This window comes from Strix uralensis, chromosome 1 (assembly GCF_047716275.1).
Source record: "Strix uralensis isolate ZFMK-TIS-50842 chromosome 1, bStrUra1, whole genome shotgun sequence".
Lineage (NCBI taxonomy): Eukaryota > Metazoa > Chordata > Aves > Strigiformes > Strigidae > Strix > Strix uralensis.
The window spans coordinates 50,428,858-50,447,907 of record NC_133972.1 but is presented as its reverse complement, the minus strand read 5'-3'; the positions used below and the strand labels follow the sequence as shown (position 1 = coordinate 50,447,907).

General features: G+C 40.2%; 1 protein-coding gene across 1 annotated transcript in view; it reads right to left on the bottom strand.

The window, feature by feature from the left end:
• Window positions 1-19,050, bottom strand: part of PLXDC2 (plexin domain containing 2) — a 279,835-nt gene that overhangs the window by 51,449 nt on the left and 209,336 nt on the right. The window contains exons 7-9 of the mRNA XM_074865842.1: window positions 17,550-17,649; window positions 8,033-8,128; window positions 7,049-7,130 (exon numbers count right to left, since the gene is read on the bottom strand). Coding sequence (XP_074721943.1) covers window positions 7,049-7,130; window positions 8,033-8,128; window positions 17,550-17,649 — 278 coding nt within the window. The remainder of the gene's footprint in view (window positions 1-7,048; window positions 7,131-8,032; window positions 8,129-17,549; window positions 17,650-19,050) is intronic.

The following is a 19,050-nucleotide window of genomic DNA, read 5'->3' as shown; positions in this document are numbered from 1 at the left end:
GTTTACTTAAAAAATCCTATGAGTACTCATTTGCAAGTGGACCGTAAATATTAATTTTCTTCGTACTCTGGGCACTTCTGAAATGTGTAAGTTAATACTTCATGTAATGCTTTGCCCTTGCTTTTCCAAGCAGATTTTATTCTGTTGCTGGAGAGCAATGTATATCACAACAGGAGATAAATGTCTAGGTTGATTTACAAGGCTGATGACTGAAGAGAAGTAACACACAGAAAAAGCTGGAGCACTGTGATGAAAGAACTCACAACTTTCCATCCTTTATAATTTTTAACCAGGACAGTTAGGCTTTCTTGATGAGCAAGTGCTTCTTTATCACATGCAAAAAGAACATTTTAACACAGCAAATTTATTTGAGGGGAGCAAAACCACAGTGTGGTACTGAAGTAAATGATTCTGAGTACTCTCCTGTGATCCAGACATCTCTACTGAGAATGGAATAAGGCTTTTTTTTTTGTATCTCCCTAAAATGAATAAACATGCTGAGGAACAGCAAGGTAAAAGAAGAGAGGCACTTGTTTAGAAGGCAGGTAAGAGTATCCAGAAATGGTAGGGGGCAGAAAATTTGTCAAAGCTGAGACAGGAATGAGTACTGATTGCAATGATCCTGCAGTGTGATGTACCCTAACTAAATAAATGCTCAGTCTTCACATTTTGGAAAGCAAGTTGCCTCTTTTCACAAAGTTTGTATTCACTTACTATTTCAGATCTGTTTCTCTGTAGAGCTGAATTAGTTGAAATAAGTTGCTCATTTCAAAAGCTAGAGGAAAGTGGCCAAGAAAAGCAATGGGGTCTGAGGCAGACATCATCACCACAGCCATGTTTCCGAAGGAAATAACAATTTAAAAAATAAGGCGTAAAATCTAGTATAAAATTAAGATGTTCAGGGAACTGGACCATAGCCTCAGAGGTTTTCAAGATCCAGCTGAACAAAATCATGAACAAACTGGTCTGATCTCACAGCTGGCCCTACTTTAAGCAGGAGGTTAGACTAGATGACCTCTAGTAAATCCTTCCATTGTGAACTATTTCATGATTCTATACGCAATGTTTCATTTGTTTAAATCTGGCTGATGCAAATTGGATGGTATGACTGAAATTCCCAGGTAGAGGCATAATCTTAGTTTGCTTTTCTGGATCCTTTTTTAAAGATTTGACTCCAGTTCCTGCTTTTGCTGCTAGTCAAACAATGTCCAAACACAGCCTGTATGAAATGACAGTCTCACTACTGTCAGTAATGAGCTAATTAACAGCAATAAAACTGTTCAGTCTATCTGCTGCAGCATGGAGCCAGCTGTTTTTGGGAAAGAGTGCAGGACCACGTCACAGTAGGTTCATCTTTGACTGCAGTGTGATCTTTACAGGCAAAATGAAAACCAAGATTTTTTCATGCAGAATTTAATTGAATACAAAATTGAATACAAATGTGTTGAGACTGTGTATTTTTCAGCAGTAGACTACACCTTGCCAGTTGTGAAGGGGCAGCCACAAATTCACCTAAATACGTGGAAGGGAACACAATGTGACTATGTGCCTTGTGTTGCTTCCTGCTAAAGGTGAAGGATAAAACTTTTAGTTCTCCAGAGTGAATTTGTGGCTCAGTGAGCAAAACAGATTTTCCAGCAATTCCAGAACTCAGGAAACGCAGTTCTTCACAAACTACAGAAAACTACAAAGGACCTCAAGGTTTATCTGTGATTCATAAGAGGTTTGAACTCTACCATACAATTGAATTTATCCAAACAGAAATGAAAACACTGGCCACAAAGCAACAGACCTTGCTCAAACCAAAGCCAACAGAAATCAGTGCTACAACATTTATGAATGGAAGAAGAATCAAGCAATGCTTGAAACCAAGAAATTGTCTAAAGCAAGGTAGATCTATTTGTGCTTGCTTGAAACAGTTTTCTACAAGTATCCCTACTCTTGAAGATGTTTGATATGTTTTCTGTGATGTGATTTCATTTAGCTCCAATTCCACTAAAAAGAGGGGGTTTTTTGCAAGAGAAACTGAGAACAGAGTGACTTTTCAAATTACTTACCACAGGAGTTGAATCTTAAGAAAACATAATAAAAGTCACCCCAAGTTCCTAATTCCATATCATGTTCATCAGCTATTTATCAGTACTTCAACATGGTGTCAAATTATTGCACTGTTTTAGAATGCTAATAGCCTTTCCTCCTTTCATTATGCATCCATTTTATACATAACATTTCTGAACCTAATCACTAGGGTTGAAAAACAAAACAACAATAAATATCCATTATGATACTGCATTTTGTGTCAGAGAACTGGTGTTAAATACATTCTTGCTATGAAGGTCAATGAAGATCAGTGAGTGAAGAACTTTTTGGAAAAGCTGCAGCTGCAGAGTTTCCGTTTTGCTGTTTGCACTCCAGCTGCTCCAGAGTCTAAATCGCTGCTGCTACTGACTTGACTGTCCTTGTCAATGCGACACTGAGAGGCTGAGCAGAACCAGTGTACCCACTACGTATAATGAGAGGTTAAAAGAGAGAAGACTGACTCTTTGGACATATCAGTCTCCCTACCGTTAAGAGAACAGAATCACAGAATCATATAGGTTGGGAAAGACCTTGAAGATCACCTAGTTTAACCATTAACCTAACATTGACAGTTCCCAACTACACCATATCCCTCAGCGCTATGTCAACCCGACTCTTAAACACCTCCACAAATGGGGACTCCACCACCTCCCTGGGCAGCCCATTCCAACGCCTAACAACCTGTTCTGTAAAGAAATGCTTCCTAATATCTAGTCTAAACCTTCCCTGGCTCAACTTGAGGCCATTCCCTCTTGTCCTATCGCTTGTTACTTCATTAAAGAGACTCATTCCCAGATCTCTGCAGCTTCCTTTCAGGTAGTTGTAGAGGGCGATGAGGTCTCCCCTCAGCCTCCTCTTCTCCAGACTAAACAACCCCAGTTCCCTCAGCTGCTCCTCATACGACATGTGCTCCAGACCCTTCACCAGCTTCGTTGCCCTTCTCTGGACACGCTCGAGTAATTCAATGTCCTTCTTGTAGTGAGGGGCTCAAAACTGAACACAGGAATCAAGGTGCAGCCTCACCAGTGCCGAGTACAGGGGTAAGATCACTTCCCTGTCCCTGCTGGCCACCCTATTGCTGATACAAGCCAGGATGCCATTGGCCTTCTTGGCCACCTGGGCACACTGCTGGCTCATGTTCAGCCAGCTGTCAATCAACACCCCCAGGTCCCTCTCTGACTGGCAGCTCTCCAGCCACTCCTCCCCAAGCCTGTAGCGCTGCTGGGGGTTGTTGTGGCCAAAGTGCAGCACCCGGCATTTGGCCTTATTGAAACTCCTACAGTTGGCCTTAGCCCATCGCTCCAGCCTGTCCAGGTCTCTCTGCAGAGCCTCCCTACCCTCGAGCAGATCAACACTCCCACCCAACTTGATGTCATCTGCAAACTTACTGAGGGTGCACTCGATCCCCTCGTCTAGATCATCAATAAAGATGTTAAACAGGAGTGGCCCCAAAACCGAGCCCTGGGGGACACCACTCGTGACCGGCCGCCAACTGGATTTAACTCCATTCACCACAACTCTTTGGGCCCGGCCATCCAGCCAGTTTTTTACCCAGCAAAGCATATGTCCATCCAAACCATGAGCAGCCAGTTTTGCCAGGAGAATGCTGTGGGAAATGGTGTCAAAGGCCTTACTAAAGTCAAGGTAAACTACGTCCACAGCCTTTCCCTTATCCAATAAGCAGGTCGCCCTGACATAGAAGGAGATCAGGTTTGTCAAGCAGGACCTGACTTTCATAAACCCATGCTGACTGGGCCTGATCATCTGGTTGTCCCGCACGTGTTGTATGATGGTACTCAGGATGAGCTGTTCCATCAGCTTCCCGGGCACCGAAGTCAAGCTGACAGGCCTGTAATTTCCTGGATCATCCTTCCGACCCTTCTTATAGACGGGCATCACATTGGCCAATTTCCAATCTGTTGGGACCTCCCCGGTCACCCAGGACTGCTGGTAAATGATGGAAAGTGGCTTGGCGAGCACCCCAGCCAGATCCTTCAGCACCCTCGGGTGTAGCCCGTCCAGTCCCATAGACTTGTGTCTGTCTATGTGATGCAGTAGGTCCCTGACTGTCTTCTCCTGGATTGTGGGGGGGTCGTTCTCCCAGTCTCTGCCTTCTGGCTGAGGAGGCTGGATTCCCTCAATACAACTAGTCTTGTTATTAAAGACTGAGTCAAAGAAGGCATTAAGCACCTCAGCCTTCTCCTCATCACTTGTTACCATGCTTCCTCCTAGCAGGGGATGGAGGCTGTCCCTGTTTTTCTTTTGCTGTTGACATACTTATAGAAATATTTCTTGTTATCCTTGATTGCTGAAGCCAGATTAATTTCCGGCTGGGCTTTACACCTCCTGATTTCCACCCTGCATAGCTTCACAGCATCTTTGTAATCATTGTGAGTCGCTAGCCCCTTCTTCCAAAGGCTGTAAACTCTCCTTTTCTCCCTGAGTTGCAGCCAAAGCTCCCTGTTTAGCCAGGGTGGTCTTCTCTGTTGCCGGCTTCTCTTATAGCACTTGGGGACAGCCTGCTCCTGTGGCATTAAGACTTCTTTCTTAAAAAGTGTCCAGCCTTCCTGGACCCCTATACCCTTCAGGATCGTCTCCCAAGGGATCCTGTCAAGCATGTGCTTAAACAAGACAAAGTCAGCTCTTTGGAAGTCCAGGATGTCAGTTCTGCTGCCCCCTCTCCTGGCCTCTCTAAGAATAGAGAACGCTACTATTTCATGATCGCTGTGCCCTAGTCAGCCTCCAACCACCACATCATCCACCAGTCCTTCTCTGTTCACAAAGAGGAGATCCAGCAGGGCACCTTCTCTGGTCGGTTCAGTCACCAGCTGCATCAGGAAGTTATCTGCCACACATTCCAGGAATCTCCGGGACTGGTCCCGCTCTGCTGTGTTGTATTCCCAGCAGATGTCTGGGAAGTTGAAGTCTCCCACAAGAACAAGGGCAAGCGATTGTGAGATTTCTCCTAAATGCCTATAGAATATTTCACCCACCTCTCTGTCCTGGTTGGGTGGCCTATAGTAGACTCTTACTACAACATCTGCCCTGTTGGCCTTCCCCAATTCTAACACAAAGACACTCCACCCTGCTTTCACTACACTTGTGCCCAAAGCAATCATAACAGTCCCTAACATACAGCGCCACCTCACTGCCTCTCCTTCCTTGTCTATCCCTCTGAAAGAGCTTGCAGCCATCAACTGGCACATGGGAGACATCTCACCATGTTTCTGTAATAGCCACTATAGCATAATTTTCCTGTTTCATCATGGCTTCAAGCTCCTCCTGTTTGTTAACCCATGCTGTGTGCACTGGTATACATGTACTTCAGATGGGCTGATGTTTTGTTCTCTTTCCCCTTCAAATCTAGTTTAAAGCTCTCTCAATGAGTCCAGCTAACTCCTGCCCCAATATTCTTTTCCCCCTCTGGGACAGGTGCATCCCAGCTGATGCCAAAAGGTCTGGCGCCCTGTATACTAACCCATGATTGAAAAATCCGAAGCCCTGACGGTAACACCAGTCTTGGAGCCACAAGTTCATCTGTTGAGGTCTCCTGTAATCTTCTTCATCCACCCCTGCAGCTGAAGGGGTGGAGGAGAACACAATTTGTGCCCCCAACCCTTAACCAGTTTCCCCAAGGCCCTGAAATCTCTCTTCATTGATTTAGGACTTCTCCTGCTAATATTGTCACTACTTACCTGAAAAACCAAGAGAGGGTAGTAGTCCTTGGGCCTTGGGGAGTTTTGCCGTGAGGTCCTTCACCCAGGCCCCAGGGAGGCAACAGACTTTCCTATGAAGTGGGTCTGGTCTGCATATTGGGCCTTTGATACCCCTCCGAATGGAGTCACCCACTACAATGACTCTTCCGGGGTTCTTTTTAGAACTGGTTTTAATACCTGGTCTAGAACGACCTGGCCTTGGTGGACCTTGGTCTTCCTCCTTGTTTGACTCATTTTCTTTGTCCTTCTCTACTTCATTCAAAAGTTCCAGGGCCCCATATCTGTTGTGAAGGGACACCATGGAAAGTGAGGAGGTCGAGAGAGGATTTTCCTGCCTCCCTGAGCAGGGACCTGTTTCCAGTCTCCCCCATCTCTTCTGCCTGGCAGCAAGAGGGTGAGGGATTGCCTGCCTCTTTTGGAGCCTCCATTTGCTCCTGATGCTTCAGGGGTGCTAAGGTGCTACGCCACCAATCAATTTCCCTTTCACACTCCCTAATACTTCTTAATCTTTCAACTTCTTCTTTGAGTTCTGCCACCAGGCTGAGCAGGTCATCCAGCTGATCACAGCGCACACAGGTGTTGTCACTGCTGCCCTCCGAGAGGATTGACAGGCTCAGGCACTCCCTGCAGCCTGGGACCTGCACCACTGCATGTTTGTGTGGCAGCTCTGTCTGGGTCACCACGTTCTTTCTGGTGGTGGTTTTGACCCAAGTGGAGACCATGGTTCAGTCTACTTGTGGAGGACGATAAGATGAAACTAGCTCAGATAAGTTCTAGACCCAGGAGATGGACTGGGCCCTGTCCACTCGCCCTGCCTGCACGAACTGCCATGCAAACTGCCGTGCCTCACCCTTCTGAACGTGTATGTCTTTATAGTTACATTATGACTCTGCATCTCCACATGGTTATGTTATTTTTGATAAAGCAGGGATACAGGGAGAAAATATGAATTTTATTATGATTTCTACTTCTTGTTCTCATTCAACAGGATTTTAAAGTAGGGTTAAGGAAATAGGAACAATGTCTTAACTCCCAAAACAACTGTTTTGACTATTCTTGCCTATTTTCTTTGCTGAAGTGAGACAATGATGTGTTGCTAGTGATCACAATTGAAGGTTATGTTCATGTCAATGCATGTATATAAGACCTAAATATAACAACCTTTTGTGTTGAATAACCTATAGGCAATATTTTTGGATATCATTTGAGCACAGCTGCATACCCACACAAAAAAGAAAAATCCTTTTCTTTACCTTTGGAGTTTACTGCACCAGCTGCAGTTGAAACCAATCTGGGCAGTGACACAGGGACCACAGCTGGTAAACTGGAGACATGCTGGGATGTAGATAAACAAACACAAATTATTACATTAGTCTCACAAATAATTATCCTAAAAAGCACAAAGGAAGCATACATCTTCTGATAATACGTATTTAGGGACTCAACAGGTTCACACATGCCCAAACTAAGACATCAAAACCAGCCTATTACAACACATTGCATAACCATACGCACAAAGGTACATTTTAGCTGTAGGATTCCATTTGTAAATGTATTCCCACTTCCACATCTGTTCATTTAGCTTCATTGCTAAATTTTTATCTTTTTGTTTAATATTAAGTATTTCCTTAAATCTCCTTCCTCCCTGGCTCCAGTGTTCCTTGGTGCTGCTAACATTTAGATATAAGCAGATAATAAGGCTGGTATGAAAATGTGCAAGAACTATAACTGGATTAGAGAAAAGAAAATAGCTGTTTCTGTTTTTTTCACAGTAGTACAGCTGGCAGTTTAAACCCAGAGATTTCTAAACAATGTAGTTTTACCTTGGACAAAAGAGGCATATGAACTGCAAAATGTGTTTGGGGATATTCCTTTGCGATGTGATGCACAACACATAGAAGAATTTGTGTTTGCCTCGCAAGCATGAAAACTGTTCTTTTTTTCTCAAGGAAACAAATTTAAAGGCAATATAATCATGCTTCTGAAAAAATGATTTGGCACAAATTTCATTCAAAAACTACTGGGAGCTATATACCTATAAACTAACTTGAGATACATGAGGATGCACTGGATAATGTAGCATCCATCTGGGAATAAATCTGAGAGAGGATAAATTAATCTGTCCATGACTCCAAGTCCACAGATAACCAAAATATTTAAAATTGTGTGTGTGTTGCTGGGAGGGGGAGGGGAGTCCTTCCCAGATCTGGCTCCTGCCCATTTTATGTTTTACTTACTTGGAAGAGGTATCATTTCAACAGCTGAGAGATTGGTAATCTTTGACATCTGTAGCTCCACCCTGTGGTACTCATAAATTGTTCTTCTACGGACATCTACCAGGAAAGAGAAATAAAAATATTTTCACACTTTACTATTTTTCAGTCTGTAGATTGTGAAAAATAATGGACGTGATGATTGCTCACTGTTCCTTAGATGCACACATGCCACCAATTTTCCTCAAGAATATATTTTTAACTTTAGACAGCATGAAGGAACATGTAATAGGTATAGATAGAGAAATTTTTACTTGAGAAACCATCAGAGCTGACAGAATAGGCACCTATTCCTGGTAAAGGATTATGAAAACACTGAGTGTGCTCTCATGCATCTTAGTCATTCATTTAAGCAGAAATTCTAGAGTATACTGTCAGACATTTTAGGATATATTTCAGATGTTTGCTTTCCTAAGACATTTCTCAGCTTAGAGATTTGAGAGAAATGCTTTATATGCTCACTTTGTCAGCTGTCAAGATGTACAAACAAAACTGATTTCATTGCTTAATCAAATTTGTTAGCCACGAGGTAGATCACATCTAAATGTGCTAGAACATTTTTTCATATTATAACATTAAAGAAGACAAGTCTTCCTAAACATCCAATGTTATGCGTAATCTTTACACAAGGTGACTGCACCTAAGTTTCTCAAAGCAGAAATTCAATAGTCAATGCATTGTTCTTATGGGCTTTGAACACAAACAACTGTGAGACCCAACCTCAGATAAGTGTGAAAAAATCACATACTTGTCAGTTTCCAGATCAACATCCTATAATGTATTCTGAACATTCCAGATTTTCAGTGCATGGTTGAAATGCAGACTGGTGAGCTTGTACATTTGCAAATTAGAAGTACAGCCTATACTGCCAATCTGACACAATAATGATGATTTCCTGGTGTGCTGGATTAAATTTTACATCCTTTTTAAAGGCCTGCTAAACTAATTGAAATCAATGCTAAATACAATCACTGACCTTGTGTAATCACGCCAGAGAGGAGTAAAGGGTTATATACAGAGAAATAGCAGGTTACTCTGGTCAATGGCTGTCCTGAGTCTACATGCAACAGAAGAGAAGGAATTGCAGGCAGCCACAAACCCAATCTTAGGCAGTCTTTTGTGCTGCCAGCCCTGTATGGATTAGAGCACACCTTGTTGCTTGGTATAAAGGCTCTGTTCCTGCAGCTTGAAGTGGACTCACACGGGCTCCCCAGCTGTTAAGCAATCACATAGCACCAAATTCAAAGTGTTTTTCACAATCTCTTGTTAGGAGGGATGTTGTAGACATTTTCAGACAGAAGATGGAACCTCAACTAAAATCAGTCAAAAATAAATACTAATTTCTAAGGGAAGAGAGAAAGTGCACTAAGGTGTCCTGTGGCTAAGGTGCCTCTTGGCTCAAGTGGAGGAGGCTTTCTAAGAGGGATGGCCAATATCTAAAAGCACAACTGTGGGAATCCCCTTTACACCACACAGAAACTAACCATCAAGGTATTGGTGTCAGTTGGAATAAACAGGACAATCTCTGAGGAGGGATGGGGAGGCAGAAGCAGAGTTGTGCTGGGTGGGATAACTTTCTCCTGCAACAGCCAGGATCGCTGCAGGTAAAGCACCTTCTCTGTCCTCTCTCACTGCATAAGCTCCCAGGCACAGGTAGGCAATGTCTGGCTTTCAGACAGTAATATTTCTGTTTAGCTCCAAATCAGCACCTTTGCCAAGCAGTTCCTCTTGCCATTTATCTGAAGCTGACTTTGCTTTGGATTTACCCCTCCTGAGCGCAGATTTCTCTTTTGGCATGAAATGTGCTTATAATTGAGTTAGTTTTATGTTTTACCTACAAAGTCATTCTGACTAGTTAAAAGACAGATATGGGGATGTGCTGAACATTTACTCCAATAATGGCCTTAGCCATGTCCTTCAAATCCACTGGACAGAAAGGGTTTTCAAGACAAAGCTAATCTTGTGCTGGGGTGGGGAAAATCTCTTGCCAGCAGTGAGAGGTTTATGCTCCCAGGATGGTAAGTCACATAAAAGCACCTGCCAAATCAGAGTGATCAGGAAATGTGTTTGGAATTAACTCCTGCCAATGCTGAAGGCTGTAATTTGTTTCCACAGAAATCTTTATCCTTCTGTCCAAAAAAATAAGCAAATGAATACATAAATTAAAATGTTAGGTGCCGACACTTTAATTGAACTTCATCTCATCAGTAGTGGTACAGGCTGGTATGCTATAATCCTGTTTACTCTGAACCTTTCCTAACAGACTTCTGACAGGCCTTACAAGAAATAAGGAGCTTTTGGCTTTCCAAAAATCCAGTAAGAATCACTGACTCAGGTCACAGCCACTTTTATCTCACCCAGTGCATGAAATTTCTAAAAACCACTGATTTTAAGTTTGTTATAAAAAAAAAAATTCCCAATCATGCATATTTCAGCATGACTGTTGATCCCATTAAATCCCACTGCCTGGTAGACTCGGGTTAGATCTTTTCTTCTTCAGGAAGAAGACTGTGCCAACCACAGGTGGTGAGTTTGCATACAAGGGATCTATCTACTGTAAGAAATCTAAGCAGAGAGAGGTATTTGCATAGTCACATTCTAACAGCTTTGTATATACTTGCAGGCAGGTGGTTGGAAACATGAGTGTTCGAATTTATCTGCCTGGCCAGGTTGTAAAAACATGCAGATGTAGATTCTTTTGAAAGTCTGACTTGAAACATGCCATGCTTAGCTCCTCAAAATGCACTTTTTTTCTCCCTATTTATAATTCTGAGCCTGTATCCCCTTAACAAAACAGGCTAGAGAAGCTAAACTCAACAGGATAAACAGAAAAATGAATACCCTCCCCTGACACTTACCCTTCAACCTTTCCACACACACTCCTGCTTTAACTGCCTTCACTCAGATGGAACTTGTTCTTTGTCTTATGCTACCTATTTAGCTCTTTTACAAACAAGTACAAGTGCAGAATCACAAAGAGCTTATGAGCCCACATACTTCAGTATGCACTTTAACTTAACAAGAACTAGTGGAATCATTTGATGTAGTAACAGACAAAAATTTAAGCATCATGTGCAGCTTTTTTTCTGAAAAGAGGCATTACATCAGGTCTAACAGGGAAGGGAGGAAAGGAAAAGGACATTTTGCATGCATATGTACTTTTGAAGTACAATTCCTGGTTCTGAATTTCAGAAAATATGTATATATTCTCCTCCTAGTCATGAAAATATTTTACTTTTCTGTAGGTCTGAGTATTTCAAACACCCCTTTTAACCAAATGATAGATTTTTCTTTAATAACAGATTCTATTTTGTTACATTTTGTTTAATTTACAGCATGGTCCAAATTGTTCTTTAGTTTGTTTCTGTGGCATGTACCTGCGCTATCTTTGAATACAAGGCCAAAGGTACAGTTCCAGCAGAAAAAGCTGAAGAAAACACCAACTACTTGAGGTAAGTACGTTCCTCAGTGACCCAGAGAGATAACATCAGGGGTCAGAAGGCCAATTGAAAGAATCCTTTCAAGGGATTAAGCAATGGATCAGTAAATTATAGATGTGCAAGATTCTAGTGCGACAAAACATTTCTATGTAGTTTTATCACAGTAGTTTTAAACTAAATAATGGCATATAAATATTCTATGAAACAGAACTGCCAGAGTTAACTAAATGTACTAGATAGGGAGACTGCTCTGGAGATGGAGCAGTGCCAGAAGAGCACCAATGACTTCCTAACATATCTGAAGGGTAATAAACCATTCTAAATATGTGTCCAACAGATGAACAATCTCTCTGGTACTTTTCCATCACATAATCACTTCTCCTCACACAGCATTCCTCAGCTAAAACCTGCAACCCAGTGAAATGTGAAAATATTGGAGAAGCCGGTCTGATTTTTAAAAAATAAATATACACAAATAAAAATCTTTGTCAGTGAAAGATTTCTAGGGAATTGAGATTGGACATATACCCAGCAAAAAGTGCTAAACAAGGCCGTACGTATTCACACAGCTGCACTTTCATTTTTAAGTCTAGCTGACAGAAAACACAAATGGTTAAGGGGGTGCATTTGATTATGCAAAAGTCAATTTGAAGCAAACCCTTTATGAAACATATCCATCTTACACTGCAAGCAATTTGTAAAAAATACAAGGGATACAGAGGGGTGGGGCACAGTTGCTGTACTACATAGCTACTGGCTTTGCTTGATATGGACTTTGTTTAGCACCACTGGCTGAATAAAACCTTCATGCAAATATATATTTTTCCAGGCTGGTATGTCTGATTGCTATCACCACAAGGCACTGATATTAGGATCAAATGTGCCTGTAATCAAACCACCACCACAATTGCTCTTGGTCACTGACTAGTACACACATCTGAATCTAGATCAAAATTCAGATTCCCTAGTTGTATTAATTTTATCATTCTCTTAAAAGTTACTAAAAAAAAAATCCTTTAAAACCTGGAAGCTGCACCTCAAAGAAATATAATCTGTGAATAAGCAACGCAGTGAAGTACTCCCTGAAAATATCTGCTTTATGAACAATGTAGAAGAAACTGTTCTGGACCAATGCTCTGTGCCTATCACACATCATTTACTTTGAAACTCTCCATGTCCTTTCAGATTTACCCCAATTCCTGATGCCAGCTGAGCTGCTCTTAGTATGGGATCTAGGTGTGAAAAATAGGCTTTATTCCCTTAAAGCACCATGCACCGAACTGCCTAATTTTGAGATTGGTCTATAGCCAGTTAAGGCTTTGGCTAAAACAAGAACATTTTAAACTTTGATCACCTTGTACCAGTCCCTGAAGTGTTGTTATGCCTCCAAAGATTGGCAGCATGCCCATTTCCTTCCCTCACTGCTCCCAAATCAGACCTCTAGTGCAAGGTACTGAGCTGCCTGCCTAAACCCTTTTGGGCCAGCAGACAAACACATGGGGCTGGAGGAGCTGGCACTCTGTGGAATTAGTTACACTAGTGGAAAGCAAGAATAAATACTGCGAATTTAGAGAGGTAACTTTGGGGCCCGTTTTGCACAGAGGTAAATGACAACATTCTCAGTGAGGCAGCAACAAATCAGACTTTGCAACTTCCCAGATGGTGCTGCATCTTTATACAATAAACATCACAACATAAACAGCTAGTCTTCTTTTACCCTTCAGGAAGGTAATGCTAAGGTTCTTTCAGGAGCCTCACTGCTGTAAACAAACTGGAGAGAAATCTTCAGCAAACAGTTATAACATGCAGAGTTGTCACTTAATTACATGCTTGAGTTACACTACATATTGAGTGGCACTAATTGTACTGAAACTAGAATATTACTAACACAGAGCTCAGCTACAATTTCATCTGTGTACACAGTGTTGTTGAGTAATTTCAGTGTCATTAAATGTTGGGTTGTCAAGGTATGGATTTCCTAAAAGAGCTGTACCTAATACAGTAGAGGCCAAGATCATGGAGAAGTATGTCTCACTGTAAAGAAAAACCTAGCCATTATCTGTAAGTGCAACACTAGTATCTCAGTGTGTTGACCTCCTGAATCTGGCACTCTTTCATTTTACCAGTGTATTTCATGCTCTTGTGGAAAACAAAACACAATCTGGGCAATTTCACTGGTGGACTTTTTCATTGCTAAAATAAAATAGTGGGTTGCAGGAAATGCTTTTTAATTTCTTCATGCACAATAAAAAGCTAAATAAAAGACAAAAGGAAAGAGAGCACTAAAACAAAGGAGACAAATGTAGTAACTCTGAAGGAAAGACATAGGGGAAGAAAGATGGTCATGAAATTAGAGAGAGATCTTGGGAGTCTGCAGAAGGGAGAGCAAAGGACACCACAGACAACTGAAAGAAGGACCAAGAACGGAATGCCAAGGATGGCTGAGAAAAAAACAAGAAGAGAGAACAGAGAAAAGAAGGTGGTTACAATGGGACAGGGACAAGGTTCACGATGCACTGAAGATGCTGAAAAAAAGGAAGAAGGAAAACTTGCTGGAGGAACATGTAAAACTATCCCCCAGGTTTGTCTTCACCAATCATGTGCTGTCTAAGTGGAAGACATCCTTTAAACTTTCTCAGTGTCTTCATAACAAAAGGAAAAATAGTTAACGTACAAGTGTTCAGCCTGTCTGAAGGGTGGTCCCTCTAACTTATCAGACAAATCAGAATCAGAGGTCCAGAGCCTGGCTCACTTCACTTGAATTACATTGAAGCAGCAAAAACTTTTCCTCTGAAATTAATTGATGGACTTAGTTTGCCATTTTGCTGCCATATAAATCTCAGAATTTAGGGTTTTTCTTGTTAACTTTGGTGTCAAGCAAAAATTCACTTCCGTTCACACATTACCATTCACTCCAAAGCACTTCTAGAGTACATACAGGAATCAAAATACTGGCCAATCTGGATCAATATAAATGTACCACATATAGGCTCAAAAATAAAGACACTACATATAAGCAACAGTAGCAGATCGAGAAAAAAAAAAAAACCAACACAGAAAACAGGCAGAAAGCCACCTAGCAAAAATCTCTCATCTCTGTGCTCTAGCTCTTAAAAGATAAGGTGAAAAAATGTATATACCTGTATTCTTTTAGGGACAGATGAAAGGGGTATTACTGCAAAGCCTTTATATGTAGAAGTATATTAACAAAAATAGGTATGAAATGCTCAAGGTCCTCCATTTCAGAAAGTTCAGAAAATCCTTTCTTTTTGCTCTTGGCTCTTCAAGAGGATCCTTTTCAGCATTCATTAAAATGCACTTCTGAAATGAAATGGCTGATCAAAAAGCATATTTTTCTCTCCTCAGAATGAAATAGGTTTGCCTGGCTTTAGAACTCACCTTTCATAAGTATTGAAACTGTTATTACCAATGTTTTGGACAGTATGTCTGGAAAAAATCTGACAAATATTTCTAAATCTTCCAAAATTACTTCAATAAACTAGGACTACTATACTCAAATTTTAGAACACTGAGCATACAGAGTGCACCAAAGACATTCAGCATTTTTGAAAATTGAGAGGATATTTTTGTTCAAACAGGCTTGTGTTGCACTTAAGGTCTCTTTCCTTTTCAAATGCAAGATGTATACAAAAATAACTGACAAAACTCAAGCGTGAAGCAGTAGAGTTGTGGGTTTTTTTGTCTGATTTGAGTTTGGTTTGTTTTTTTTTATAACTAGCCATGAACATAAAGGGAAACTGGGTTCTCTTGATGGAAAAGTCTTTGTTAAAGTGGTAAGCAAGAACTAATAGCTATACTATCTTTGCCTTATTTTGGGACAAACAAACAGCAATTTATATTCTTCTGTTGTCTTAAGAAGCTAACAAATAAAGTAAACCAACAATTCTATTATATTACTTTTCAGTAATTGACTAGAACCATGGTTGATTTAACACCTCTGAAAAACAAGAATGCAAGAACATGCATATTTTAAGAGCACGTGCACTGGGCTCTCTATGGGCCAACATTATTTACCGGTTCTTTCAGGGTGCTATTATGTTGCCTATATATACTAATATAAACCTGTTTCATTGAAAGCACAATTTAGCTTCAGGAAAATCTACTGCAAACTGATGGTTCCCTTGATTAATACTAGCTCTAGTGTTAGCTGCAAACTAGCAAAAAAAATCATGAATGATCACTATCCACAGAACCAGTTATTAAGGAGAAAAGCAGTGCACTGCATGCAGTAATACAGAAAAAATGCTATCAAAACGGTTGCTGCCGTGGCACATTTCAGATTCTTTACCCACATTCTATTCTTACCTGCCACTTCTTGATGTAACTTAATGAACAGAGTAAGTCTAAGATGAAGCACTAGACAGATTTTCTGGTAATTACAGTCTTTTCACTTAGCAGAAAGTGTCATGTGACAAAAAGGTTCACAGAAATACTAAACGCAGAAGACTATTAAATCTGAATATTCTGTGCATTCATCAAAACCAATGTTATGTAGTCGTACTAAAACAAGGTGCATGTCTGAAATACTGCTACAGAAACAAACATTCAAACTAGAATAAAGAGTCACATATACCACATATTTTACATACAAAATATTTAAATCTAAAATAAGTCCTTTAGTGCTGTTTGATGATGGAGGCCCGATGCCAGAAGATCTGCACACTGCATCTCTTACATTGAATTTCTGTGTGACTATTCTCATAAACCATTTGCACAGGTCAATCAACGTAATTTCCACCTGAATCCATTTTAGGAGCTCTTACAAGCTGAAGACTCACAGAAATATTCAGATCGTTCACTTAACAAACATCACTCAAATTGCTGACATCAGTTGCCTAGATTCATTTGTTCCTAAGCACTCAAAAGCAATCCATATGACCACAGGCACATTACAACTATCTATCATACTTCAGAAACAAATTTCTTCCAAGACCTGATCTTTTAAGTGAAATCTGGGCATGCCAACCTCCTTCACACTACTCTGAGTTCACAACAAGCAACAGATGGTGCTGAAATTTTCCATTTTCTCCATGGCAGGGCATATAAGACATAGGATTTATGCTCCCTCATATCAAAGACTAGTTTAACTGTGATGAGGGGATAGGATGAGCTGAGAGACAATGGTACCTGCAACTTCAGTGTCAGCCCCATCTGCTGACTGCCTTAAAGATGGGATGGATCAGGTCAGACCTTATGAGCTTTATCTGCGCCACACTTCTTTCAGGGTTCACTTTAGGAGAATATGCCTGAACTCAGTCCTAGGAGACTGGTTCAAGCACAGCTCCTTCCATCTACACCCTGCTATTAGGGGATCATCAAAAATTGAACTTAGTAAATTTGCTCCAAATGTGTAAATAAAACCTGCAGACTTGGAAATTGAGCATGTTCTCCAATAGCTAAACAATCTCAAAGGGTTCTGTACACATTATGTTAAAACAAAGCATCAAAGAAATCATACTTGATTTCCTACTATTCATTTTCAGTCAAGCCATATGATGTATAATTAAAGCCAGAGAAAATTAAATGTCACCTGCATTACTGTTGCCACAACTACGTGAGCCCAAGATGCTATTTAATAACTACATCTCCTCTTCTTTTCTCTCAGTAAAATGTATATATGAATTTGAAGTTCAGAATGTAAAGTATCAAGAACTTCCAGCCTGGATATTTTTCTCTTTTTGGATACAGATGATTTTTCTCAACAGGTTGCCTCTTCCCTACTATGATAAGGAGACATATTCCAGATAAATTATCTTATGGAATACCAAATTGTGCTGGTTGACAGTTTAATTTTACATTATTTAGCTGGCCATTTAGTTTTATTTATTTAATTTATCAGCTCAAAAGAAACAATGACAGAGAAAGCCACACTGGGAATTATCAAGCAAATAAAATTACACTTGAATTAACAAGCTGAAATTAGCTAAGTGATTTGTTGTGCAGCTAATCATCCTTGATTAAATCAGCTTATACTAATTTCTCAGCCTCCAAACCATTAGCACCAGTACAATTCTACATACTGGGAATTTGCTGGATTCTATGCACGACCACAAATGCATCTGAGAGTCCCACTTTCACTGGGTGGTTGGTTGAACTTATCTGTGTCACAGCTACAGGAATCTGGAAGACAAAACAGGAAGATATGCATGAAAAATGAAAGTAAAAAAATTCACACTAAAAATAACAGCACTGCCAGAATAAACATATAACCAGTGCAAATTAAAGTCCTAAATAAATATTTTATACAATACAGCATAATATGACTAAGGATTTACTGAAGATTGAAATTTCTCATTTTAATTCTTATTTTATCCCAGTTCTCTTTGCTTCTTATATAACAATATTCACATCAACACTTAGAGGTGGAACAATTGTTAACTACAAAACAGAAAAAGGCAGTAATTTTCAGTAATTTATTTCCCCCAGTTGAAGAAAAAGTGGGATGATGTGCTAGTATCAGACAAGGAGGAGGAGGAGGCAATACCTCTTGTCTACTATTGAACACACAAACTATGAAAGTTCAGCTTGGGATAAACATTTTAAAAGCTGATGGCTCAGTTAACTTGCACTGAAAGCTGTTTGAAGAGCTATCTGAAGAAAGTTCTGGTCCAATGATATTCATGTTTAATATGTCTTGGAATAGCAGGGAAATTATCAAAGTCATGGAAAATGTGGAAAATGCCAGATGATCACTTACCAATATCTAGAGGAAGAAATAAAAATACTTAGATAGCCATAGACCAGTCCAGCTTTACATAAGAGAGATATTGATGCTGGGCAACATGGTTGTGTGAAAATAAGTGTCAAGTTTGATTTCACTCTTTAGGCAAGATTACAGTTTTGGCTGATACTTGTATAGATGTAATAGCTTTAGAATTTTGTAAGGTGTTTGACTTAGTGACACGTAGCATTTATACAACATTAATACAGTTAACTAGACTGATCACAAACAGCAGCCACCACTAAAGAAGCAGATCAGACAGTGTCTTTACAGTTTATCTTGCTTCTCCAGACATCAGACCTAGTATTCAAAGGTTTTATCAAAGACCAGGAAGGAAACATAAATTTACTACCTAGCAGTTCTGCAGACGCCACTGCTAGAGTAAAAATAATTAAATGCCTGGATCAATTAGCAAAGTTAGACTTTTTAAAAATTGCAGAGTTATAGCTCACAGAAAAAAAAGTGCAAGGTTAGGGCTTGGGGACCAAATTCAAGCAAGCAGCAGTTCTGGAAGGAATCTCAGTATTGTAGTGGATGAACAACTCAGCTGTCAGAAGGAACATTGCAGCAAGAAAATTTAATTGATGTGATATTTAGTTACACAAACAGTGAAATATAGCCTAGGAGTGGGGTGGCCATTGTACTTGTACCTGCACATTAGACTATTACTGAAATGTACTTTGGGAGTATCTATTTGTTAAAAAGATGCTGAAAATTTAAAAGAAGAAAGATTAGAAGAGTCATAAAAATATTTTGAAAACTTTTGGAGTTTTCAAATGTCATTAAAGAAGAGTTAAAGA